The sequence below is a fragment of the Poecilia mexicana genome, unplaced genomic scaffold (genome assembly GCF_051168715.1).
Source record: "Poecilia mexicana isolate PSO_F unplaced genomic scaffold, ASM5116871v1 scaffold_18, whole genome shotgun sequence".
Taxonomy (NCBI): Eukaryota; Metazoa; Chordata; class Actinopteri; order Cyprinodontiformes; family Poeciliidae; genus Poecilia; species Poecilia mexicana.
This window is the reverse complement of record NW_028263387.1, coordinates 27,775,521-27,791,020: the sequence shown is the minus strand read 5'-3', so window position 1 is coordinate 27,791,020 and position 15,500 is coordinate 27,775,521. Positions and strand designations below refer to the sequence as shown.

At 39.2% G+C, this 15,500-nt stretch overlaps 2 protein-coding genes across 2 annotated transcripts in view; both read right to left on the bottom strand.

The window, feature by feature from the left end:
• Positions 1-15,500, bottom strand: part of LOC106913559 (high affinity immunoglobulin gamma Fc receptor I-like) — a 108,054-nt gene that overhangs the window by 50,934 nt on the left and 41,620 nt on the right. The gene's annotated exons all lie outside the window — the stretch shown is intronic.
• LOC106913713 (Fc receptor-like protein 1) lies at positions 516-12,584 on the bottom strand. Its single transcript, XM_088015960.1, has 8 exons — positions 12,456-12,584; positions 12,092-12,127; positions 11,681-11,938; positions 9,942-10,187; positions 9,652-9,861; positions 9,172-9,246; positions 775-837; positions 516-676 (listed from the first exon to the last, which is right to left on the bottom strand). Exons 1-8 carry the CDS (start codon positions 12,481-12,483, stop codon positions 516-518), a joined length of 1,077 nt encoding a protein of 358 aa, XP_087872086.1. The 5' UTR covers positions 12,484-12,584.

The following is a 15,500-nucleotide window of genomic DNA, read 5'->3' as shown; positions in this document are numbered from 1 at the left end:
CAGGAAAGGCAGCACGGCAGAAACAAGCACGCAGCTAAACGCTGGTAGCAACTGACTGTACGGACTGAACGGGAGCCAGCACAAACCAGGACTTGGCAGTTCTACTGGAGAGTGCGGACTACATTAGACAAACAACTAGACATTCGAAAGACACAGTTATACATAGACAAGGACTCGACGAGGAACACAGACAACAGGTGGGTTTAAATACACACGGAGTAATCAGGGGAATGAGACACAGCTGGGAAACAATCAACGGGGAGGACAGGACAGAGACTCACAGGGAAACAGGACTGAACACAGAAAACTCAAAAATAAACACACAGAAACACGGATCATAACACCTGCAGAACAGAACCAGGAGTTAGTCTGATCCCACTGAATATCATTATCCTCTGATCTGGATCAGAACCAGGAAGCTGCTGGTTCTGATCCAGAGACAGAAACTCACCTGGAGGAAGAACCTGCAGGTTGATGGTTCTGATCAGTTCAGGATCAGTTCCTTCATATTGGATTCATATGGGATATAGTCCCGTATCACCAGTCGTCAGGTTCTTCAGAACCAGAGACACGTCTCTGTCCTTCATCTGTCGGTCCATCAGATCCACCTGGTTCTGATAAGACGGGTTCTGGTTTCCTGGATCAATCCGACCGTCTCGGTACAGCAGAACATATTCTGATCCAGATCGGTTCTGATCCAGATCAGTTCTGATCCAGATCAGTTCTGATCCAGATCGGTTCTGATCCAGTCCACAGCAGCAGCAGGTTTGTTACCAGGAAGTCCACATGGCAGAGTGATGTTCTGTCCAGGTTCAGCTGTGATGTTTATCTGATCGGCTGGAGAGGAAAGCAGAGAGGTCAGAGGTCACACTGGACCTCATCAGAAGGACGAGACAACAGAGAAAATACAGAAATGGACCCAACAGGAACTAAACACCAGAATATGAACACAATAACCAACGAAATGAAACAAACACAGAAATATAGCATCTCTCATATAGATGTTAAGGAAGTGGATTATGAAATATAACAGAACCAAAATGGCTGCAGAAGATGTAACATAATCTGTGCTGTTATCAGTGGTGATAAGTTCAGTTTGGGCCAAAAACTCAACACCTGTGAGCAGAAAATGATTCTTCTGTGATGAACAAAACTTTGATCAGTTTTGTTGAACAGGAAATATGCAGGTCAATCTTTCATCTCTGACAATCCATGAATGAACCGATTTTCAGTAGACATTAAAGTTTATGGCCTCATAAACGTGTGTTCCCTTTAAATGATCCAGTTCAGTGGTGAACAGTTCCTCCGTGACCTAGTTTGGTGGTGAACAGTTCCTCCGTGACCCAGTTTGGTGGTGAACAGTTCCTCCGTGACCCAGTTCGGTGGTGAACAGTTCCTCTGTGACCCAGTTTGGTGGTGAACAGTTCCTCCGTGACCCAGTTCGGTGGTGAACAGTTCCTCTGTGACCCAGCAGAGGTTGTTACTGTTATGATGACAGATTTCATCACATGGTCTCTGCTAAGACGTCCTGCAGGTTCACATCAACCAACTGCAGCAGAAACCAGAGGGGATTTCCACTGAGTGAGGAGAGAGGGACGTCTGCTCAGCTTCAAGATTAACTTCATTTCCAATCAGTTATTGATTCCATATTCACTCTGACCTCTTGATTAGCTAAACTTACTGAAGAATGTGGTTCCACAGGCTGAGAGGAGAAAACTGGAAAATATCTGCTTCACTTGAAGAGTTAGAATAGAATAGAATAGAAATACTCGTTATTTCAGTATTTACCTGGGTTATGATTGAGGCTGTGATATTTATGCTCCACATCTGTTTACTGTCAACAATGAAAATAAGAAGTTTGATTATTAAAGTTTCTTCTGCTTCAGTGATTTTAACTAAACTAAGTTCAGAGAATCAGTTAAAAAAACATCAGAAAAACATTTAGCTTAAATTTTAAATGAATCAGTCTGATAGGAGCGGTTCTGGACCGGTTTAGGACTGGTTCTAATCCAGTTCTGATCCAGTTCTGATCTGGTTCTGATCTGGTTCTGGTCCAGTTCTGATCTGGTTCTAATCCAGTTCTAATCCAGTTCTGATCCGGTTCTGATCTGGTTCTGATCTGGTTCTGGTCCGGTTCTGCTGTGGTTCTGGTCCGGTTCTGATTGGAGCGGTTCTTCCCTCTCTCTCTGCTGCTGGCAGTGTCGGATCATGTTTGATTTATTTGATGCTGATTCTTATTAATTCAGTTTTAGATTTATTGATTTCACTTGTTTTGTGCAGAATTAATACAGAATATAAATAATTTTTTCTTGGTGTCGAAATCTTCAGTTCATTGATAAAAACTATTTTAAAATGATGTCACATGTTGAGTAGCAGCAGCTGTTCTTCATCAGTTTAGTTTATGACACGTGATATTACGTCACTGTGTTATTTATTATAGTATTTATGAACAATCAGAATAATTTTATAACTTTATCACAGGTCTGTATTTGGTTCTGAGGCGCCACCTGCTGGTGGAGAACGGTAAAGAACAGTTTTGTTCTTTAATCTGAATATTTCTCCTGTAATCTCAATCTGCTCAAACTCTAATCTCCATGTTCATCTGGATCTCCAGCCTGATAGAAGAGCTGGAATCAATAACTGATCAATAATCAGTGACACATCCAGCTCCTCCTCTGCTGTTGCAGCGTCCTCCATGTTTCCTCCTGACCAAAGGCTGACCTTTTCTTATTCTAACCTGAAGATAAAAGTTTAATCAGCTGAAGATCTGATGATGTTTTCCATCCTGTTGATCTGCTCATGTTTAAATAAAAGACTGATTATGAAAATAAATGTATTTTAGGAAAATAAACTCAGCTCTGCCTCTAATCATTCATACAGATTTTATAACATTAGTGCACTGTAAAACATCTGAAGGTCAAAGTTCACCTGCTGCCTTGATTTAAATCAACAAGAAAATAATTTTGGTTTTAACTCAGAAACTAAAGTTCATGAAGTCGATTTAACAACAAGAGACAAAATGTCTAAACGTTGTTTTTAAGTTCATTCATCTTGAACTGTGAGTTTAACTTTATGCTGCGATTTAAACCAAGTAATTATTTCACAATAAAGAGAGAAAACTGAGACTCAGACAGGAAATGAGTCTGTCTGTCATGTGACCTAATGAGGAGGAACTGATTTACTTTTCCCTCAGTTCTGACTGCCAGGCTGCTGCCTGTCAGTCTCAGAGCAGCAGCAGAAATCATCTCAGGTCAGTCAGAGATTTAATGAGATTCACTTTGAGGAACAGCAACATGTAAAACCAGCAGGTCGGACTCAACAGCAGCATCTGGACAGATGTTCCCTCCGTCCTGCAGCTGGATCAGATCAGACCAGCAGCAGGTTGACAGGAAACGGTTCCTCTGCTTGTTGCCAGGCAACGGGAGAGAGACGAGAAACCAGAACAGGAAACTGAGTCATAGAACCGTCTGAGGTTCTGGAGGAACTAAGAGGGTAAAGTCTGAAGCCGGTTCTGCTGTGGTCCATCCTGGGGTTGATGGTTCTCCAACCCTGGATCAGACGGACCGCGACCTGCTGCCTGTTTCTATAGATTCACTTCCAGACATTTTGATCAGGGAGGAAACAGGCCGTATGAATAAATGTGGACTTTTCTTTGTTTCTGATTCTCAGTTCAGTTGGTCATCTGATAGTTTGAGCCTCATCAATAAAGTCATGACCTCCTGCAGAAACCTGACACACAACCAGACTTTCTCTAAACTTCATTCCATGAACTGCAAAGGATCTTAACTTTATACTGACACAAAATCTGTTTTTAACCATCTTTAAACCTGATAGGTCTGAAGGAGGAGCAGCTCATCCTGCTCTCTCTCCTCCTTACTGATAAGGACGAGAGATAATGGGTTATTAATAATAATAATGGATTATTATTATAGTCCATTATAATAATAAAAGATTATTGTTAAAGTCACAGTTTTCATCGTTATACTGTCACATCATAACTGGACTACTTCAAACCTGGACTGGGGGATTTTCTTCTTTTCTTCACCTCCAAGTTGAACCAGGTTAAATGCCTCCATCCAGGATCAGTGTTACACAACGACTTCAGTCTGTAGAAATGAAGACTCAGCGGCTGGAGGTGAACCGTGAGACCAACGCTACCTGTGGAAATGAAACAACTGTTGTACCAACCTCCCACACCCCTCAGGTTCTGGTTCTGGTTCTGGTTCAGGTTCTGGTTCAGGTTCTGGTTCTGCTCTGCATCCAGAACCAGAACCAAACGAGGAGAAGCAGCATTCAGTTTCTATGCACCACAAATCTGGAACAAACTTCCAGAAAACTGTAGAACAGCTGAAACACTGAGAGCCTTTAAATCTGGACTAAAACCCACCTGGTTAGTTTTATTTGAAATGTGATTAATTATGAATTTAATGACTTCATGTCTTGTTTTTATTGTTGATTCTATGTTGCATGACTTTGTGTTTTATGTTTATGATGTAAAGCTCGTTGAAATGCTTTGCTGCTGAAATGTGATGTACAAATAAAATTTGGTTGGTTGGTTTTTGAATTATATAAATTTAATCTGTTAGACGAAGGAGAGGAAAAAACTGTTAAGATGAATCTTTCTTTGTTTCTACAGACGTCAGCAGTAGTTTGTAATTATTACAGGTAAAACCTTCAACAGGTCAGAGGTTCATGTTCAGGTAGAAATGAAGATGCAGGTCAGTGAAACTCAGGTAAGGTCAGAAATGACCTTTTAGAGGAAAAGTTTTAAAACTTAGAGTATCAGTGTAGCTTTAAATGTCTCAAATCACAACAGGAGTTAGATTATCATCTATTGATCAGCCTGGACTCCTGATAATCATCTGTAGCAGAGACTTGATGATCAGCTGATGCTAACGCTGCTAGCTTAGCAGGAGAGAAATAAGAAAACAAACCACTGAAACCATCGACTGAGACACTGGTTCTGATGATTTTAAATCAATCAAATTTTATTTGTATAGCACATTTCAGCAGCAAGGCATTTCAAAGTGCTTTACATATTTGAAATTAACATTGAATAAACAGTGAGAAAGAGATATAAAAAATAAAAACATTAAAACCTGCACCCCTTTTAGGACTTCAGTTAAGCGCCGTTTAACTGGGACTCTAACCTTTCATGACAGATAAAGTATATCTGTCATGAAATGTGGTAGAGGTGGTGAGGCAGAACCCAGAGGATTCAGGTTGAAATGATGAAAATTATGATTTTAATGGAAATGAAATACAAAATCCAGGCAGCACAGATGAGCAGAAGGCTAAGAGCTGATAGCAACTGCAGAATATCAAAATACAGAGATGACTAGACAAGGAACACAGGTGGGTTTAAATCCTCAGGGAGACAATCAGGAGAAACAAGGACCAGCTGGGGACAATCAGGGGGCAGACAGGACAACAGAGACTCTACAGAACATAGAAACTTAAATTAACAGAGAAAAACCCCAAACCTGACAGCATCAGCCTTTATCAGAGCAAAGATGAACTAAGTCTTTAACATCTGCAGAAGAAAATATTGAAGGAAAAGATTCATAGTGAGTTTATTAAAGATAAAAAGACAGAAAAAGACACAAAACTAATCTGAAATTAATAGTAGCTGCTTTTTAGTTTTCTTATTACTAAAATATTTAACAAATCAAAAACAGAAAATATAACCTCATATTTAATACATAGACGTTTTTTCTGTTGCAGTTTTTATCCCTCAATGGTTTTCAGACTTTGATCTGTAGCTGTTTATAGAAATGACTGAAATGTCCCAATTTGAATTCTTGAATAGAAAAACAAACACTGCGAAACAAAAACTTTGCTTCAGTCTAACATGTTTAGTTCATATTTTTTAAAAATGAAATAAAGAAAAAAGTTTGTAAGAAAAATATTATTTTTTATGATTTTGAAATAATCATCAATTATAATCTGATGTTTGTCTCTGGAGGTCAGAGTTGAAACCTTTCAGCTGGTCGTCATGGTGAGACTGAAGGTCAGAGGTCATCTGATCCTGGAGGAAAATCTGGAATCAGAAAAACACAAAACTAATTAAATCAGTTTGTCTGCTGGACACTGATGTATAAGGTCTTTGTCAAAAATAGATTTTATCTCCAGGAGCTTCCTGATAAAATAATGGCTAAAATGCAGCTGAAGGAATAAAGATGTTTTATTTCAATGACAGAAAAAAAATCTGATATGAAAACATCAAAATTGCTGAAATTATATTTGTAAACCTTTTTCTTTCAAGAAAAACATCAAAATCAAGTTTTTGTGATGCAAAACAATCAGTTACAACTCATCTTTAAGAAGCTTTATTTAAAAGATTTTCCACAAACATTCAGTCAGATTTAGTTCTTTAGTAAAACTTTTATAACAATAATAAATTTTATCTAAAACAGATTTTACATTGACAGAAACCTCAAAGTGTTACAATTAGAGGTGTGCCGATCGATCGGCCACCGATCGTAATCGGGCCGATTTCCGTGAAAAAGTGTGTGATCAGTGATCGCTGATCACGGTATCTTGTTGCCGATCACACAAACCGATCACCTGCTTCTCATTTCCAGCCTGCCTGTGCAGCTGGTCTCCTCTTTCCTTCACTCTGCGCAAACACGCAGCAACAAATCCTAAGCGATGAGGAACTATAACCACTGAGTGAATGGGGAAGTTTGGGTGTTGCTGCGGAAAATTGAAGCAGGTCAAAATGCATCAACACAACGAAGCTAATACGACATAAAAACAATGAGATACTTGACGGAGTTTGGCTACATCGAGGCTCACTGCAGTAAAAAGACATACGGAGGATCAGACAGCAGGTAAAGCAGCGCACAGCTACAAACACTCACTCGGATTAGCATGACGGTCAGAAAGCTAAACAAATAACCTGAAAAATTATTTAAGTCTTCGAGCTGCGATGTCAGACGCTGGTTCTGCTCTCCTGTTGAACCGCTGCTACGCTACAGGTAGTAATATCTGACAGGCTACAGGTAGTAATATCTGACAGACGGAGCTTCACTTCTGCTCCACCTTCATATGTCATCAGTCTGTTAAAGATAGTTTTATCAATAGCAGTACAATTTGCACAATGCCTGTTTTGTTTTTCTTAGAAAAAGTGATCAAAAACAAGTTTTTGTCTAAATTAAGGTGAATTCATGGTTCGTTTTTCCACATAATGTAACCGGTAGTGTTTATGATTATAATAATAATAATAATGTGATCGGTATTGGTGATCGGCAGGAAAAAACCTGATCGGCACATCTCTAGTTACAATCAATATGAGTTAATAGGCCTATAATAAAACACAAAGAGGGACCTTAAAATAAAAAATACTAAAGAAAAATAATAGTAAAAATAAAAATTTAAAGCAGGATGACGTTTGAGGGAAGTCATAAAATGCACTGGTTAAAAGATGTTTTTAGATCTGTTTTACAGTATAAAGTAATGATCCACAGAGTCTGATCACCTCGTCTCCCTAAACGCTCCTCATCCTCTGATGCTCCGTCTCTAATCTCATCACTCAGTGAAACATCAGAGCTGCAGATCTTCATCTCCCTCATCACAGTTTGGGTTTTGTTTTCAGCCAATCAGCTTCTCTCTACTGTCACTCTAAACTGTTTTCATCATTTGAAAAATATTTCTGAACCAAGAAGGTGTTATAATTGAGGTATTAATTGTTTTCACTTGGGGCCATTTTATAACACTGTCAAGTTTCCTTCAGTTATGAAAATGCTGAATATATATGAATTCAGATGTAACTTCCCATCATGGATCTGGTGACGTTAAACTGGTCTCTGTCTCTTTAAGAACCTCCAGCTCTTCATCAAACTCAAGTTTTATTTCCACCAACTGGTCGACTTTTAGACGAGTCGATTCTTTGCTCTGCAGTCCAACCAATATTCATCAGCAAAAAGTTTTAACAGTTAAAAAGTTTTTTAACCATTTTAACGTCTTTCAGCCTGGTTTCCATGGTTACCGCAGTACTGAGACCGGCCTAGTCAAAGTATTCAGTGACATCCATATAAATACAGACTGTGGAAAAACCACAGTGCTGGTTCTGGTTCTGTTGGACCTCAGTGATGATGACCAAGATATGTTACTGACATTTTATATCATTAATTTGTATCTATATTTATTTAGGGTGCAAATAAGATTTTGCAGTTTGTATCAACCCACCAGAAACAATGAGAATTTAAATCTGACTTATTAGATTGTGAAAGAAAAAATGTAGGATTTAATATTTCTGCTGAAGAAAATAGAATCAGTTTTAATGATTAAACATGTTGATTCAGAGCAGAACTGAGTTCATCTGGTCTGATGGTCACAATGAACCATTTTATTTCAAAATTGAAGAAAAAAACAGGAAATAGTTTTTATATTTATAAACTTAGAGGGTTTTACCTCTGGTTCTGCTTCTCTGATGGTTTTCTGTCGATAACGAACATTATTTATCTTCACAGGGTCAGTCGCTGTAAAATGAAACAAACATTCATTACTGTTTGATACAACTGTTGTTAACATGGTTCATTACATTTAAATGTTTTTAGCAGAAAGTTTGCAGTTTTTTTTAACTCAACATCTTTGAACAATGAGTCACTAAAGACGTCATGGAAATTCATCTGAAACTAAGAATCAGACCATAAACATCTTGACCGTTTAGAGACGAAACATTTCACCACAAGGTAGAAACAACAAGAACCCAGTAAGACCACAAAGAGGCCAACCAGTCTGAACTGCTGGAGGAACAAGATGGTTTCACTTCAGATCAGGTATGAGATGGTGGAGAAAATAACTTTAAAGCTTTAGTTCTTCTGCAGGCAAAGACACTGATAAATTATTGGTTTTTATTCTATCTGCTTTCTACAACTCCATTTCAGTCGTATTATTAAGTCTCTAAGTAAACCTAAAACAAGTTAATGTTTTTTCAAATAATTACAGTGCATTTTGAACAAAGATTGTAAATAATGTCTGTAAACTAAACTGTGAGACGGAGCTTTAACTCCCGTCTCCGGCAGAACTTCGAACACATTGTGAGGGACATTGAGTCTGAGTGGACCATGATACATGACTCCATTGACAAGGCAGCTTATCGGAGCTGCAGCTGCGAGGTTGTCGTTGCCTGTCGCGGCAGCAACCCTCAAACCCGTTGGTGGACACCTTCGGTGAGGGATGCTGTCAGGCTGGAGGAGGAGTCCTGCTGGGCCTTGTTGGCCTGTGGGACTCCAGAAGCAGCTGATGGTACCGGCAGGCGAAGCGCTGTGGTCTGATATCAGACTCTGAGCCGATCAGCTGCTGGACGTCCCTCCATCCAACACAACATCTGAGGCTTTATGACACAATGTGACACTTTGGGGCCTTTTATTGTCCATCTGCTGCTCATTTGGTCTGGTCACCCAGTGGACATGTCCCACAATGCACTGGGAAAAACTCACTGAGTATTAATGCTGACTGACAGCAGGCTGGACTAAAATTATAGAAACATTATAAAATATCAGCAAATGTTCATTTACAGTCATTAACTCCACATGGCAACAATATCTGACATATTTATATTTTTGTTCAGGGTATTTTAGGTTGAGCAATACAGACAAACAGTGTGCCAATTATATTTAGCTTAGATAAATAAAAGTCTCTCACCTTCATATTTCCTCTGAAAATGTCGTCTCACCAGTAGAATCATTATTGGCAAGAAAACCAAAACAATCCCCCATCGCAGAGCCGGAATCACATAGGAAACCGACTGGGAGGAAGGTGGAGATGATGATGATGATGATGATGATGATGATGATGATGATGATGATGTAGGTGAAGGAGAGGTTGGAGGATCAGAAGTGGTTGGTCGTTTCTCTAAGAGAATAAAAAAATTAAACAGCCGTCTAATAATTTGTTTTGAAAACCAAAGTTAATCAATATTTTCATCCTCTGACCTTCCACAGAGATCCTGCTGGATGGAGACTCTCCCTGACCGCTGATGGTACACTTATAGAGGCCTTCATCAGAGCTGTTCATTGATTTGATGGTCAGGTTTCCAGTAGTTTCATGACCAATGAAGGAGCCATCTTTATAGAAAGCAGCTGGGAGGTTGTGGGCTGGACTCTTTGCTCTGCAGCTCAGAGTGACGTCATCTCCCTCCATCACAGGGAGGACAGGACTCTGCAGGATCACTGATCCACCTCAACACAGAGACAAACTACAGCATTTCATCCATTTCCACACAGCAACACTAACTCCACAGTCTGATTCAGTTTCATTTTATTCATTCATTCAAATTCCATAATCTAACAAACTGAATTCATTAAATGAGTTTAAAATGACAAATTTAAATAATTTGGTTTGCTTCAAATGAAGAAGGGATCTAATAAATAATCTTTTTTATCACGCAACCTTTATTTGAGAGAGTTGGACAGGAAAGTGAGTAATACAGCAAAGGTCAAAGGTCACCAGGCTGCAGTCAGACCTGCAGCAGCCATCGAGGACTAAAGTCTCCTGATGGGGGTTGTGCTCCACCTCTGGTTGGTTCGGTCTGGTGCTCCAGACACAGGAATGAACCTCTAGATTTAATATTGTTAGACATTTTGGTATAATTATGCTCCTGTGTTGGAGGGTTTTTGATTGTAAATCTGAAGGTGAAGAAAATATAAAAGTGGCCAGTGGTGGCGCTCTACTTGTGCAAAGAGATGTGAGCTGGTGCTGTAAGAGAAGAAGAGTGAAGTTCCCCTTTGGAAAATAAATGTTCTACTTCAGTTATCTGCTTGAATATGATTTTATTAGACCTGGTGTCTCATCCACATCATGTGATGGAGCCTCAGTCATGACATCAGATCAGGATACGAACATGAACATCGTTGTTTCCAGTAAAAACTTCCTTTAAGTTAAAGATTTGTAACTTTTAAGCTAATTAAACACAAAACGTAAGTTGTCATAACTAAACCAAAAGAAAGAAGTGAGATTAATGTAAATAAGTCCATAAGATGAACAAAAGCCCAAATACTGTTTTTAGAGTGCTTAACTGTAAAAATAGGATTAGCTATAAATCAGTGATGATAATGATTTAAAGCTAATAGAGGGAGCCTGGGAACATATAACTTTATAATTTTAAAATGCTAATAATAAAAACAACAAATGCACATCATGCATCCCTCACACCATCCATACAGCTGTCTCCTCTGATGAAGCCCTACAAGGGATCTCAGGAACATAAACAGTTTCATCTGTAGCTGCTTTTTAAAGGCAGAGATGATTTTCTCGTTGAGCTCGTTCCAAACCTGAGGGCCACTGATTGGATGCACTCAGCCAGTCTATGATTGGTTTTGTTACAACCTGTAACATCATGCAGAGGTTTGGGTTCATGTTTCTGTCTGTTAGCCAAAGGAGACATGGAAGAGGTGGGGCCATTATAGACCATGACAGCTCTTATTATCTACTTTGATAATATCTACTTTGCTTCCAGGCTTCCTGAGGTAACCAGGGTAAATGTTGCACCATAATATTACAGTAATTAATATTATTAGTAATTAGTGCTCTAACCCTGCACCGACTCTCATTGAGCTCCATGAAGCTCAAAGAGAGTTTTATAGAGTTTTATAGAGATAAAGGCAGATAACACCTTAAATTAGAAAACAGGCCAACGTGTTTGGACAAGTTTATTAGTAGATACTGATCTTACCAGAGATGTTGAGATGGATGCTGATGCTGGAGGATCCACTGATGGACTCACACCAATACAGGCCAGAATCATCTGGGTACAAGTAGCTGATGCTGCAGGTGGAACCGTTTAATTTACCCCAGTCTTCTCCACATCGCTTCCTGGTGTCTCTGCTTGTGTTTCTCCTCACAGTTCCTCCATCAGAGCAGCTCAGAGAAACTTTTTCTCCTTCAAAGAACTGAGATCTGCTGGGACTCACAGTCAGAGCAGCTGGAGAGACTGAAGAGATTCAATTATGATTTCAGTTGTTAATAAAACTAAAAAGCATCACATTCAATAATAAAATGTTCATTAAATTCTCAGATGTAACATTTAATCCAAAGAACATCTTTGAATATTTAAAATCATTTTAATGTATCAAAGTTCACCAACCTGGATCTGCAGAGCAGCTCAGCAAGAAGATCAGAACTAGAGAAAAATAAAATACATATTTATTCATTATAAACTAAACCTGGCTACATTGAATACAATGTGCTCTGAAACTGTGTGATTCAGACTTCATGTTAATAGTTCTGCTTTTATGCTGCTATTTATTAAGGATAAATCAACAGTTTGCGCTGATTCACAAAACTCCTCTCCTGGCACTTTATTACACAATCAGATCTATTTCATACACAGAACCATCCAGCCCCCCAGTAATTATATGATTAAATCCGTCCAGTAAAATGTCTCCAGTGTCTCTCAGACAGAGAGAAATGCTGATCCAGCAGAAAGAGACTAAAACTTGTCTACTTACAGATCAGACAGTGAGATGTTCCTTCCATTGTTCTTCTCAGTGATCTGACCTGACGATGTTTCACTGAAGCTGAGAACGGCTGGCTGAGCCGCCTACTTCCTGCTGCTGGTCCGTCTGCTGCAGAGAGAGGAGGGGCTGCACTTTTAATACCTTTAATTGATAATTATGACAAATATGGTGGGCATTTTTATTGTTTTCATTCAGAAAGAATTTGATCAAAGTGTGTCAAAATCTTAGGTCAATATTTCAACATTTGTAATATTATAAATTAAATCACACTGGATGAAGGAAGGGCTGCACAGTGGTGCAGTTGGTGGAGTTGTTGCCTTGCAGCAAGAAGGTTCTGGGTTCGATTCCCAGCCCCAGTCTTTCTGCATGGAGTTTGCATGTTCTCCCTGTGTATGGTGGGTTTTCTCTGGTTTCTCCAGTTTCCTCCCACAGTCCAAAAACATGACTGTCAGGTTAATTGGCCTTTCCAAATCCTCCCTAGGTGTGTGTGTGTGTGCATGGCTGTCTGTCTCTGTGTTGCCCTGCAACCCTTCCAAATGTCCCCACCTCTCACCCTGAATGTTAGCTGGAGAGGCAGCAGCACCTCCTGACCTCACTAAGGGACAGGGGAGTTAGAGAATGGATGGATGGATTTTCTTATTTCATAACCAGAGACTGTCTCTCCTTCAGTCTCAGATCAGCTCAGCCTCCAGCAGGAACAGAAACAATAAATCAGGCAAACATGGACTAGATTAGCTTGGCATGTCCCCACATGATGACAGTGATACAGTTTGATCCAAGGGCGCTGGAAAGGGGGGAAACGTTTGGACAATTCCAAGGGCCCCTGACTGACAGGGGGCCCTCCACAAAAAAACTTATGTTTTTGTTTTTTTCTTTATAAAAATATAAAATATTTGGGGCCTTGTCAATTATAAAATTAATTATATCGGGTTTTTAAAAATTGGTTTTATCAGTAAAACAATAAATGTTGCCTCTGCCAGACCAAAACACACACATTCAAATTTACACTGAACCCATTGGATCTGCACGAAATGGTTTTGTTCCTGCTTAGTGGTGACAGCAGTCAGTATGAGACAAGAACGACTGTGGCACTTACTACATCACCAAGAAAAATTATAAAGTCAGATTTTCAAAAGGAGAGAGAGAAAAAAGACAAGAGTGTGAGTGGACTGTGTGAGATTACAATTTGTTGTCATGGGCCCAAGTTTTGTGGCAGCGCCCCTGGTTTGATCTGATTAAATATTAGATTATTGATTAATATGGGTTGTTGCTATGTTGTTCAGTGTGGCCCTTTTTAACTTTGAGCCCCTCTGAAAGCCTCTGTACGGCCCTGGCAGGGCCTGATGTCACACACTCACTCCTACAGAGTTTAAGCCTGTTGTCTTGACTCGCATTCCTTACCTGATGGTGGCAGTAATGCACTATATTGTTGTTTGCCTACTGACAGTAGAAGAAGGGGGGTTAGCTCCACCTATAACTCCACCCTTCTTCAGTCATTTCTGGCTGGAGTTTCTGTCGCGAGTTATAACTTTCTCTGAGTTTATTTCATTTATCCCAGTTTCACTGCTCTTCTAACAAGTTGGTGTGTTTTAATTTAAACTTCAGGTTTTTTGGTGTTTTTACGACAAAATGTTTTCCACGTAGAAACGTCGCATGAATCCGAGCTTCTACCGGAGAGACCGAACCAACCAGGAGATGGTTTCTTCTCTGACCGCGTCTCTGCTGCTGCTGTCTGTGGTCTTCATTCAGTTTGTCTCTGCTGCAGGTGAGATTTGGGCTGATAAACCCGGTTAAAGTCATTTACTTACATTCAGCTGGAAACCTGTTAAATGGTTTCACTGACGGGAAGAGCGCTCTCCGTGAAACTAGTCAGTTCTGAATCATTCACATTTATCGCATATTTCCACGAAGCTGAAGTTAGTTTCCATTTCTAGCTTCCAATGGCTAAAGGGCGATTTTTCACTACCTTTCGCATCTTTAATCGACTGTAGTTCAAAATCTACTACACCTAGACACTTCAAACCTGGACTAGATTATTCTGCTCTTCAAGAAGAATCTCTATAACCATGTTTGGGATTTGTGAAACATTTTTCTTATTTGTGAAAACTTATTAAAATTTGATTTTCACCATTTTTGGCACCTCTTTCATTACTAAAACTGCTCTAATTAAAAAAACTACAACAGCTAGACACCTGAAACCTGGACTAGATTATTCTGCTCTAATAGCAGAATATTTACAACCATGTTTGGTATTTGTGAAACCTTTTTCTGATTTGTGAAAACTCAAAAAAGGGCGATTTCACCACTTTATTTTAATCTTGGTCACACGAAAACTGCTCTATTTCCAAAACTACGACACCTAGACTCTCCAAACCTAAACTGGATTATTCTAAACTAAGAACAGAATATTTAGAATCATGTTTGGGATTTGTGAAACTTTTATCTGATTTGTGAAAACTCAATGAAGTCCAATTTTCACCATTTTTTGGCATCTGGATCATCATAGATCTACTCTAATTAAAAAACTACAACTCCTAGACTCTTCACACCTGCACTGGATTTTTCTGCTGTAGTAGAAGAATATTTGAAACCATGATTGTGATTTTGTGAAACCTTTTTCTGATTTGTGAAACTTCAATAAAGGTCGATTTTCACCAGTTTTTGCATCTGGATCGCACTAGAACTGCTCCAGTTCCTAAAATACAACTCATAAACTCTTCAAACCTGGACTAGATTATTCTTCTCTTCAAGCTGGATATTTATAACCATGTTTGGTATTTGTGAAACCTTTTTCTGATTTTGAAACTTCAGGAAAGGGCAATTTTACCACTTTTTGGCATCTGGATCATCATAGATCTACTCTAATTAAAAAACAACAACTCCCAGACTCTTCACACCTGCACTGGATTTTTCTGCTCTAGTAGAAGAATATTTGAAACCATGATTGTGATTATGTGAAACCTTTTTCTGATTTTGAAACTTCAGGAAAGGGCAATTTTACCACTTTTTGGCATCTGGATCAAATTAGATCTGCTC